The sequence below is a fragment of the Macrobrachium nipponense genome, chromosome 43 (assembly GCF_015104395.2).
Source record: "Macrobrachium nipponense isolate FS-2020 chromosome 43, ASM1510439v2, whole genome shotgun sequence".
Lineage (NCBI taxonomy): Eukaryota > Metazoa > Arthropoda > Malacostraca > Decapoda > Palaemonidae > Macrobrachium > Macrobrachium nipponense.
This window is the reverse complement of record NC_061104.1, coordinates 5,543,944-5,556,744: the sequence shown is the minus strand read 5'-3', so window position 1 is coordinate 5,556,744 and position 12,801 is coordinate 5,543,944. Positions and strand designations below refer to the sequence as shown.

Genomic DNA, 12,801 nt, shown 5'->3' with positions numbered 1-12,801 from the left:
TAAAACATATCTTATCTTCAGTCTAAATTTCTTTTAAATAAAGTTCTGAAATTTTCATGTGATTTATAAAGTAGGTAAATTTACCTGCAATATAAATCGTATATAAACCGTAATAACTTGTCAAATTTATCTCCTTTTCGTCAATATATCACGACCTTCAATTTTGAGTGAAATATCTACTATTCCGCAATTCTATAATCTTATGAATATCTCGAGAATAATAATCCATTTATCAATTTACCTTTTATTTTTTTCTTATCATACTCTGTGACCTATTTCAAATTAATACCATAATCTTTGTAAGCTCGAATATCAAGTCAGTGGCCCCTCTATATGCTTTTCCCAAACGAATAGGAATTTATCTCCTGAATAATAATAATAATAATAATAATAATAATAATAATAATAATAATAATAATAATAATAATAATAATAATAATAATAATATAATAAATTTTAAGTCACTAGTGACCTCTATAGGCTTGTCCCAAAAAACAGGGTATTATCTGCTGAATAAAATAATAATAATAATAATAATAATGAATTTTAAGTCACCAATGAACACTGTAGGCTTGTTCTAAATGGATAGGGGTCCAACTCCTGAATTATAATAGTAACTATTATAATAATAATAATTGTAATAATAATAGCAATAATAATCAGTTGGCCACAGAGGACATCTGCTGATAACTGTGACGCCTGAATTTCATGGAGAGGCTCTTCAGACTGGTGACCTGCGACCCTTCCTTGTCAAAGGTCAGCCAGCAGGCGGAGTTCCAGTAGTCGGTGTGCTTCAGGGGCGCGGTGGGACGCGCAGATCCGCAGGCGAAGTACCACCAGCCGCCCTTGCCCCACAGGGAGTGCTTCGAACCCAGGGCACAGTTCAGCTCTGACGGAGGAACGGTTGGGGGCGCGGTTTTAATGAAGGCAGTTTGGAACTTTAGGGGTTCTCTCTCTCTCCTCTCTCTCTCTCTCTCTCTCTCTCTCACTTGAGAGTTGAAGTTGTTACTTTTAAAACCATTCTCTCTCTCTCTCTCTCTCTCCCAAGAGACTGGGAATGATGATCAAATAAAAGGGTTTCAAATAAAAGGGTAGTGCAGAAGATAAGAGGCAATTCGAAAAGCTATTACATATGCTACTAGAATACAACATTCAACAAATAAATCACCTGCCAACAAGAAGGGAAAATACTTTAGACCTAGTATTTGTGAACGAGATGAATTATGTTAAAGAAATAATAGTTTATACTGCGAGTATTTCAGACCATAATGTCTTAGAATTAACAGTCCATTCCAAAGCAAGTGAAAACAGAGATAAGCAAGATATGAAAAAGTGGGAAGGATATGGAAAATACAACTTCTACAGTAAAAATATAAAATGGTCAGAAATAAATGAAGAATTAAACAAAGATTGGGATAACATTTTCGTAAGTGATGACATAGGGGTAAATACGGAGATATTATATAAAATATTAGAGAAAATAGTAAATATACCGAAGAAGAAAAGTAAAAACATCAGTCATGCATACCAAGAAATAGAAGGATCTTGTTCCAGAAAATCAGAAAGTGGAAAAAGGTCTTGCAAAAGAAAAAACAAAAAAAAATGCATGGAAAGTTATAGAACTAAAAAGTAAGATAGAAAATGCAGAACAAAAGATTATACAATCAAAAGAAAATGAAAAACGGGACTTGGAAGAAAAAACCCTAATAAATATCAAGCAAAACCCCAAACTATTATATTCATACGCGAAAAAGATGAATAAAAGAAGAATAGAAATAGGCCCTCTAAGAATTGAAGGGAGATTAATGAATGAAAAAAAGGAAATTTGCAACATATTGGCAGAACGATATAAGAGAGAATTCACCCCTAGAATAGATAATGAAGATAATGATATAGAAGTAAGGGACGAAAATAGTGAATATTTAGCTGACATAGATATTAATGAAGCTGATATTGTGCAGGCTATTAATGAAATTAAAAATGGAGCTGCAGTAGGGCCTGATGGAGTTCCTGCTATTTTGTTAAGGAAAGTAGTTCATTCTATCGCAAAGCCACTTGCAATATTATTAAGACAAAGTGTAGATACAGGCACGATTTATGATGAGCACAAATTAGCATATATTACCCCTACATTCAAAAGTGGATCAAGACTAGAGGCAAGTAATTATAGGCCTGCGAGTCTAACATCACATATTATGAAAGTGTATGAAAGGGTAATGAAGAAAAATATTATGAAACATTTAATAAAAATAATCTGTTTAATATAGGACAACATGGTTTCATACCCGGAAAAAGTACACAAACCCAACTGTTAGTCCACCGTGAAAACATATACAAAAATATGAAAAGCGGAAATGAAACAGATGTGGTTTATCTAGACTTTGCAAAAGCTTTTGACAAGGTAGACCATAATATATTAGCGAAGAAAATTAGAAAACATAATATAGTGGATAAAGTAGGAAGATGGTTAAAAAAATTTTTACACAACAGAAAACAGATAGTTATTGCAAACGATGAGAAATCGGATGAAGCTAAGGTAATTTCCGGTGTGCCACAAGGTATGGTGTTAGCTGCATTACTGTTTGTTATTATGATCGCAGACATAGACAGTAATGTTAAGGACTCGGTAGTGAGTAGTTTCGCCGATGACACAAGAATAAGTAGAGAAATTACTTGTGATGAAGATAGGAACGCGCTACAAAGAGACCTTAACAAAGTATATGATTGGGCAGAGGTAAATAGGATGGTATTTAACTCTGATAAATTTGAATCAATAAACTATGGAGACAGAGAAGGAAAGCTATATGCATATAGGGGACCTAATAATGAGACAATCACAAATAAGGAAGCAGTTAAAGACCTTGGTGTGATGATGAATAGGAACATGTTATGCAACGATCAAATAGCAATTCTGTTGGCAAAATGTAAAGCAAAAATGGGAATGTTGTTACAGCATTTCAAAACAAGAAAAGCTGAACACATGATTATGCTTTATAAAACATATGTTCGTAGTCCACTTGAATATTGCATTATGATATGGTACCCACACTATCAAAAGGATATTGCACAAATAGAGAGTGTACAAAGGTCCTTTACAGCTAGAATAGAAGAAGTTAAGGACCTTGACTACTGGGAAAGACTACAATCCTTAAAATTATATATCTAGAAAGAAAGAGAACGCTACATGATAATTCAGGCATGGAAACAGATAGAAGGAATAGCTGAAAACATCATGGAGCTAAAAATATCGAAAGAGCAAGCAGAGGTAGATTAATAGTGCCCCAAAACTATACCAGGAAAAATAAGGAAAGCACACAGGACATTAATCCACTACGCACCAGCATCGATAATGCAGCGTCTATTCAATGCGTTGCCAGCTCATCTGAGGAATATATCAGGAGTGAGCGTAGATGTGTTTTAAGAATAAGCTCGACAAATTTTACTTTAAACGCATCCCAGACCATCCAAGATTGGAAGATGCAAAATATACCGGAAGATGTACTAGCAACTCTCTGGTAGACATTAGAGGTGCCTCATACTGAGGGACCTTGGGCAACCCGAACAAGATGTAAGGTCTGTAAGGTAAGCTCTCTCTCTTTCTTGGCAGGAGACGTAATTACATCTGTAATCTCTCTCTCAATCTCGCTCTGGAGGTGAAACTGCTACTTCTATGGCAAACGCAACCCCGGCCTCTCTCTCTCTCTCTCTCTCTCTCTCTCTCTCTCTCTCTCTCTCTCTCTCTCTCTCAAAACTCAACAAACCTTCTGTTACTTGAACAAACTCGAAACTCAACTCACCATCCTGGTGGTCATTATCCCTGTCGAAAGTTGTGAAGAAACTCCCATTGTTACTTGACAGACTGTCTCCCAAGGTACTGGTCTCCTGGTACTGGTCAAAGGTCACCTGGTACCTGTAAGGTCAAAGAGAGAGGGAGAAGAATGATCAACAGGTGACCTCGTTATTGTGTCACCTGGGACCTGTAAGGTCAGAGAGGAAGAAGGGCATTTATCAATAGGTGATATCACACTCAGGTATACGTACAAGGTCACACTGGTAATACCTGTCAGATGGAAGACCAACCATAAAGAAAGTGCGGGTGGATTTTTCTGGTTCAAAAGTAATCCCCGGATTTATTCGAATGTCAAGTGTCAATCGGTAATCCCTGGATTCATGGGAATGTTAAGCATAAATCTTCATCCTAGGATATGTTGGAATATGTAATCTAAATAGTTAATCCTCGGATTTATTGGAATATTAAATATTTATTGTTAATTCTCGGATTTATTGGAATATTAAATACAAATTGTTAATTCTCGGATTTATTGGAATATTAAATATAAATTGTTAATTCTCGGATTTATTGGAATATTAAATATTCTCGGATTTATTGAAATATCAAATATAAATAGCTAATCCCCGGATTTATTTGAATATAAAATATTAATAGTTAACCCAAGGATTTACTGTCATATGAAATATAAATAAGAAATCCTCTGATTTATATAAACATTGACTTTCAACCATCATTTAATCCTCACACTGCCAAACTCTGGAACTCTATAACTGCCTCTGTGTTCCAGCCACTCATAACCTTCCCCTCCCCAAGAGTCGTACTCACTTGTTCGCTTCATCGGCCACGTTAAACAGGTTCCACTCGGCCCAACGCTTCTCTCCCGCAAAGCTCTCGGCTTCGACTCGCAATGTGGAAGGACCTTGTGACGTCAGCGAGTGGATGACGTCATTTCCTGTGAGACAAAAAAAAAAAAAAAAGTTTTGGGGTCAGTCAGTTTTGAGAGAGAAAGAGAGATATTTTTGCTTCCAATATGGATAAATAAATGAATCTTTCATCAGGTTACAGACCTCGCAAGAGAGAGAGAGAGAGAGAGAGCTCAATTCCCCCACCCCCACCCCCCTACCTACCGAGCCAATACTCGGCGCCAGCGGCGCTGCCGAATCCGTTCTTGAAGTTCTCCCAAGACTCGTTGAAGTCGACGGGTTCCGGCTGCAGTTGGCGTTCAGGAAGACGGTCCAACCTCCTTCCGCCGTTTCAGGGTCACAGTACACGTCTTTGGTCTCTAGTGTTCTGGGAATCAATAGATAGGTTGGTCATTTAATCAATAGATTATTAAGCAATAAATAATCATTTCATTAGTAGAAAGTGCACGCCTTTGGTTGTGAATAAATATATGAGTTACTAAATAGATTACATATATATTTTATTTATTTATTTCTTTACTATTTACTAAATCCAAAGTCGATGCAAATCTATCATAATAAATGCTATTCACAGATAATTTATTAAATAAATAAAAAATCAATCACTCAATTCAATTTATTTTTATTTTAAAAATAAAACTCAAAGGAATAAAAAATATATCATTATATATTCTTGTCCTGTATAAACACTATTACTTCTCTCTCTCTCTCTCTCTCTCTCTCTCTCTCTCTCTCTCTCTCTCTAAATACTATTACCTCTCTCTCTCGCTCTTTCTCTAAAATTACCTCTCTCTCTCTCTCTCTCTCACTCTAAATACTATTACTTCTCTCTCTCTCTCTCTCTTTCTGTAAAATTACCTCTCTCTCTCTCTCTCTCTCTCTCTCACTCTAAATACTATTACTTCTCTCTCTCTCTCTCTTTAAATACTATTACTTCTCTCTCTCTCTCTAAATACTATTATCATCTCTCCCTCTCTCTCTCTCTCTCTCTCTAAATACTATTTACTCATCTCTACCTCTCTCTCTCTCTCTCTCTAAATACTATTACCTCTCTGTCGTCTGTCGTCTGTCTCTCTCTCTCTCTCTCTCTCTCTCTCTCTCTCTAAATACTATACTCTCTCTCTCACTCTCTCTCTCTCTCTTTCTCTAAATACTATTACCTCTCTCTCTCTCTCTTTCTCTAAAATTACTCTCTCTCTCTCTCCTCTCACTCTAAATACTATTACTTTCCTCTCTCTCTCTCTCTCTTCTCAAAATACCTCTCTCTCTCTCTCTCTCTCACTCTAAATACTATTACTTCTCTCTCTCTCTCTCTCTTTAAATACTATTACTTCTCTCTCTCTCTCTAAATACTATTACTCATCTCTCCCTCTCTCTCTCTCTCTCTCTCTAAATACTATTACTCATCTCTCCCTCTCTCTCTCTCTCTCTCTCTCGTAGTAGCCATCTTGCTTGGTGAGACGTACCCGCGTGAAGTCAGATTAATCAACAGATATCACAAGTTTAACATACGACTAGAATTTGAGAAATATCTAGAATGTTTTCGTGAACTATCGGTGATAAGATTAGTGTGAAAATAGTAGGATAAAACGTCTTCTAAGTTAGTTTATCAGTGTAATACTGAAATCAGAACAAGATGGCAGTAAGTTCCAACTGCGGGAAGAGTGGCGTAATTTAGCTTGCTTGGCGGATTCGCAATACGATGAGGTAGCAGGAAGGGAACTGGCATTTCTCATCTATGAAATCAGCAACAGTACTAACCAAAAAGATACAAAAGCATTCATAGATATATTAGAAGGATATAATCCTTCAAACTGGAACAAATCTAATGAAAACATCTGAAAATAATTGAAGAAGTTCCAAATAAAATCCAAGTGGTCAAGAGACTCATAAAGAAAATATACATAAACCAACATATTCCGACAAAGAAAATGAATAAGGTGAATCTGTGAATATCCTAATTGATGCATTAGGAAAAAGAATGCCAAAAGCATGCAAACTGTGTAAGGTTTGGTATAGCATAGTCAATCCACAAAACCTAATCAGAAAATGTGCTGCATGCAACATTCCGACCCATCCACAGTGTCTGAGGTAATACAGATTTGAGAAAAGATACAAGAATTTTTTGTTCAACATGTCTATCATGGATAGACATGTTATTAAATCAAGATTGAATGTACAAATAGTTGAGGATGAAGAAGAAGAGGAAGAGGAAGAAGAAGAAGAAAAAGAAGAAGAGGAAAACGGAAGAGAAGTAAACAAAAATGAAATGACAGAAAAAAAATAAGGAAAACAAAGAACAAGATAAAAAAGTATGGATGCAGAGATACTCATTGATACTACTATGAGGCAATAAAGCAGCATACCTACGAAGAAATAAATTACGATATGACAACAGAAAACGCAAATCCCGAAGAGGCTCTACCCAGATCTACACAATGACGGGAAAGAGGAAAAAATAGACAAGAAAGACAAAATCTGCAACCTTTTGAAAAGAGGGAATTGCAGATTTGGAGAAAGATGTTACTACAAACATCCTAAGGTATGTCAAAACTATGAATATATGGTAAATGTGCATACTTAGATGGCTATGGGGATGATTGCAGAGATCTGCATCCAAAAATATGTAAAAACCTAAAAGAAGGAAAAGGATGTAAGTTCGACAAAAAATGCAAATATATGCACCCTGTAGCCATGAATCATAATCAAATAAATAACCAACCAAAGTAATAAAATCCAAAATAAGAAAGAAACAAATAAAGAGAGAAATCAAAGAATATCAGGTAAAAGAGAAAAGCAAACCACCAATGAGATATGCAGAGTGTCAGGCAAAAAATTTCAAGCATCAGCTCCGAAATTCTACTCAAGAGATAATAACTGAATTTATTATGCAAGAGGATATTGCAGAAACGGAGAAAATTGCAGATTCAGACACAAAATGATAATATGATGACGGAAGATCAAATATTATGGAAAAGTTGGATTTTTTAATGTCAGAATTTCTGGAAATGAAAAAAAGAACAACATACCAGAACAGGAAAGAGACATGGGTAACCTTATTACTACCAATATTAAATGAAGGAGAAAACACGCAAACCATCATAGTGATGAATGCGCAGGGTTTAGTTACGAGTAACTCAAAAAGAAAAATAGAGTACTTAGAAGAACTAACCCAAAAATGAAAAGAATAGATATAATGAATATAAGTGAAACCTGGTATTCCCAAGAGACTGGGAAGATGATCAAATAAAAGGGTTCCAAACTTATAGATCAGATAGAAAAAATAGGAATCAAGGGGGGAACCGCAATATATGGGAAAGACAAAAAACAAGGAAAAATATATGAGAAATATAGTAACTCAGAATGTGAACTAATAGCGTAGAATTTGGAATCTGAAAAATTGATGAACATAGTAATATATAGACCTCCTAATACTAAAGAGTTTGACTTAATAATTGAAAAATTGGATGATATATGTAGAAATCACAAGGACTGGAACTATTCTCCTATCTGGTGACTTCAACTTCCTTTCGTAGAATGGAAAGAAACGAATAGGAGATTGTGGTTGTACTTATACATATAAAAAAAAGGAGAGTAATAGTAGTGCAGAAGATAAGAGCAATTTGAAAAGCTATTAGATATGCTACTAGAATACAACATTCAACAATAAATCACCTGCCAACAAGAAAGGAAATACTTTAGACCTAGTATTTGTGAACGAGATGGAATTATGTTAAAGAATAATAGTTTATAATGCGAGTATTTCAGACCATAATGTCATAGAATTAACAGTTCATTCCAAAGCAAGTGAAAATAGAGATAAGCAAGAAATGAAAAGTAGGAAGGATATGGAAAATACAACTTCTACAGTAAAAATATAAAATGGTCAGAAATTAATGAAGAATTAAACAAAGATTGGGATAACATTTTCGTAAGTGATGACATAAGGGTAAATACGGAGATATATATAAAATATTGGAGAAAATAGTGGATAAATATATACCGAAGAAGAAAAGTAAACATCATTCATGCATACCAAGAGACAGAAGGATCTTGTTCCAGAAAATCAGAAAGTGGAAAAAAGGTCTTGCAAAAGAAAAAATGCATGGAAAGTTATAGAACTAAAAAGTAAGATAGAAAATGCAGAACAAAAGATTATACAATCAAAAGAAAATGAAAAACGGGACTTGGAAGAAAAAACCCTATTAAATATCAAGCAAAACCCCAAACTATTATACTCATATGCGAAGAAGATGAATAAAAGAAGAATAGAAATAGGCCCTCTGAGAATTGAAGGGAGATTAACGAATGAAAAAAAGGAAATTTGCAACATACTGGCAGAACGATATAAGAGAGAATTCACCCCTAGAATAGATAATGAAGATAATGAATAGAAGTAAGGACGAAAATAGAATATTTAGCTGACATAGAAATTAATGAAGCTGATATTGTGCAGGCAATTAATGAATTAAAAATGGAGCTGCTGAGGGCCGGATGGAGTCCCTGCTATTTTGTTAAAGAAAGTAGTTCATTCTATCGCAAAGCCACTTGCAATATTATTAAGACGAAGTGTAGATACAGGCAAGATTTATGATGAGCACAAATTAGCATATATCACCCCTACTTCAAAAGTGGTCAAGACTAGAGGCAAGTAATTATAGGCCTGTGAGTCTAACATCACATATTATGAAAGTGTATGAAAGGGTAATGAAGAAAAATATTATGAAACATTTAATAAAAAATAATTTGTTTAATATAGGACAACACGGTTTCGTACCCGGAAAAAGTACACAAACCCAACTGTTAGTCCACCGTAGAACTATTCAAAAATATGCAAAAGCGGAAATGAAACAGATGTGGTTTATCTAGACTTTGCAAAAGCTTTTGACAAAGTAGACCATAATATATTAGCAAAGAAAATTAGAAAACACAATATCGTAGATAAAGTAGGAAGATGGTTAAAAGAATTTTTACACAACAGAAAAACAGATAGTTATTGCAAACGATGAGAAATCGGATGAAACCAAGGTAATATCCGGTGTGCCACAAGGTACGGTGCTAGCTGCAATATTGTTTGTTATTATGATTGAAGACATAGACAGTAATGTTAAGGATTCGGTAGTGAGTAGTTTTCGCTGATGACACAAGAAATAAGTAGAGAAATTACTTGTGATGAAGATAGGAACGCTCTACAAAGAGACCTTAACAAAGTATATGATTGGGCAGAGGTAAATAGGATGGTATTTAACTCTGATAAATTTGAATCAATAAATTATGGAGACAGAGAAGGAAAGCTATATGCATATAGGGAACCTAATAATGAGATAATCACAAATAAGGAAGCAGTTAAAGACCTTGGTGTGATGATGAATAGGAACATGTTATGCAATGATCAAATAGCCATTCTGTTGGCAAAATATAAAGCAAAAATGGGAATGTTGTTACGGCACTTCAAAACAAGAAAAGCTGAACACATGATTATGCTTTATAAAACATATGTTCGTAGTCCACTGAATATTGCATATGATATGGTACCCACACTATCAAAAGGATATTGCACAAATAGAGAGTGTACAAGGTCTTTTACAGCTAGAATAGAAGAAGTTAAGGACCTAGACTACTGGGAAAGACTACAATCCTTAAAATTATATAGTCTAGAAAGGAGAAGAGAACGCTACATGATAATTCAGGCATGGAAACAGATAGAAGGAATAACAGAAAATATCATGGAACTAAAAATATCAGAAAGAGCAAGCAGAGGTAGATTAATAGTGCCCCCAAAACTATACCAGGAAAAATAAGGAAAGCACACAGGACATTAATCCACCCTACGCACCAGCATCGATAATGCAGCGTCTATTCAATGCGTTGCCAGTTCATCTGAGGAATATATCAGGAGTGAGCGTAGATGTGTTTAAGAATAAGCTCGACAAATATCTAAACTGCATCCCAGACCATCCAAGATTGGAAGATGCAAAATATACCGGAAGATGTACTAGCAACTCTCTGGTAGACATTAGAGCGCCTCACACTGAGGGACCTGGGGCAACCCGAACGAACTGTAAGGTCGTAAGGTAAGGTCTCTCTAAATACTATTACCTCTCTGTCTGTCTGTCTGTCTGTCTCTCTCTCTCTCTCTCTCTCTCTCTCTCTCTACATTCTACTCTCTCTCTCTCTCTCTCTCTCTCTCTCTCTCTCTCTCTCTCTCTCTAAATACTATTACTTCTCTCTCGCTCTCCTTTTTCTCTAAATACTATTACTTCTCTCTCCCTCTTTCTCTAAATACTATTACTTCTCTGTCTCTCTCTAAATACTATTACTTCTCTCTCTCTCCCTCTTTCTCTCTCTAAATACTATTACTTCTCTCTCTCTCTCTCCCCCCCACTCTCTCTCTCTCTTTCTCTTATAAATACTATTACTTCTCTCTCCATCTCTAAATACTATTACTTCTCTCTCTCTCTAAATACTATTACTTCTCTCTCTCTCTCTCTAAATACTAATACTCTCTCTCTCTCTCTCTCTCTCTCGTCTCTCTCTCTCTCTCTCTCTCTCTCTCAGACCATAAGGTCATAGAATTAACAGTCCATTCCAAAGCAAGTGAAAACAGAGATAAGCAAGAAATGAAAAAGTGGGAAGGATATGGAAAATACAACTTCTACAGTAAAAATATAAAAAATGGTCAGAAATATGAAGAATTAAACAAAGCTTGGGATAACATTTTCGTAAGTGATGACATAAGGGTAAATACAGAGATATTATATAAAATATTAGAGAAAATAGTGGATAAATATATACGAAGAAGAAAAGTAAACATCAGTCCATGCATGCCAAGAGACAGAAAGGTCTTGTTCCAGAAAATCAGAAAGTGGAAAAAAGGTCTTGCAAAAGAAAAAAACAAAAAAAATGCATGGAAAGTTATAGAAACTAAAAGTAAGATAGAAAATGCAGAACAAAAGATTATACAATCAAAAGAAATTAAAAATGGGACTTGGAAGAAAAAACCCTGATAATATCAAGCAAAACCCCAAACTATTATCTCCATACGCGAAAAAGATGAATAAAAGAAGAACAGAAATAGGCCCTCTAAGAATTGAAGGGAGATAACGAATGAAAAAAAGGAAATTTGCAATATTGCAGAACGATATAAGAGAGGAATTAACCCCTAGAATTGATATGAAGATAATGATATAGAAGTAAGCGACGAAAATAGTGATATTTAGCTGACATTAGATATTAATGAAGCTGATATTTGTGCAGGCTATTAATGAAATTAAAAATGGAGCTGCTGCAGGACTGATGGAGGTGCCTGCTATTTTGTTAAAGAAAGTAGTTTCATTCTATCGCAAAGCCACTTGCAATATTATTAAGACAAAAGTGTAGATACAGCACGATTTTATGACGAGCACAAATTAGCATATATTACCCTACATTCAAAAGTGGATCAGACTAGAGGCAAGTAATTATAGGCCTGTGAGTCTAACATCACATATTATGAAAGTGTATGAAAGGGTATGAAGAAAAATATGAAACATTTAATAAAAAATAATCTGTTTAATATAGGACACATGGTTTCGTACCCGGAAAAGTACACAAACCCAACTGTTAGTCCACCGTGAAAACATATACAAAATATGAAAAGTGGAAATGAAACAGATGTAGTTTATGTAGACTTTGCAAAAGCTTTTGACAAGGTAGACCATAATATATTAGCTAGAAAATTAGAAAACATAATATAGTGGATAAAGTAGGAAGATGGTTAAAAGAATTTTTACACAACAGAAAAAACAGATAGTTATTGCAAACGATGAGAAATCGGATGAAGCCAAGGTAATTTCCGGTGTGCCACAAGGTACGGTGTTAGCTGCATTACTGTTTGTTATCATGATCGCAGACATAGACAGTAATGTTAAGGACTCGGTAGTGAGTAGTTTCACCGATGACACAAGAATAAGTAGGAGAAATTACTTGTAATGAAGTAGAAACGCGCTACCAAGGGACCTTAATAAAGTATATGATTGGGCAGAGGTAAATAGGATGGTATTTAACTCTGATAAATTTGAATCAATAAACTATGGAGACAGAGAA

At 35.0% G+C, this 12,801-nt stretch overlaps 2 protein-coding genes across 2 annotated transcripts in view; both read right to left on the bottom strand.

Annotated features, from left to right (window-relative positions):
• Positions 1-659: 659 nt before the first annotated feature.
• LOC135213782 (techylectin-5B-like) lies at positions 660-4,588 on the bottom strand. Its single transcript, XM_064247910.1, has 3 exons — positions 4,539-4,588; positions 3,798-3,910; positions 660-889 (listed from the first exon to the last, which is right to left on the bottom strand). The coding sequence occupies exons 1-3, from the start codon at positions 4,586-4,588 to the stop codon at positions 660-662; spliced, it is 393 nt and encodes a 130-aa protein (XP_064103980.1).
• The window catches only part of LOC135214009 (angiopoietin-2-like), a 131,594-nt gene continuing 122,590 nt past the window's right edge, over positions 3,798-12,801 (bottom strand). Inside the window, exons 5-7 of the mRNA XM_064248106.1 lie at positions 4,921-5,083; positions 4,619-4,745; positions 3,798-3,910 (exon numbers count right to left, since the gene is read on the bottom strand). Of these exons, the coding sequence (XP_064104176.1) occupies positions 4,722-4,745; positions 4,921-5,083 (187 nt within the window). The 3' untranslated portion in view covers positions 3,798-3,910; positions 4,619-4,721. The remainder of the gene's footprint in view (positions 3,911-4,618; positions 4,746-4,920; positions 5,084-12,801) is intronic.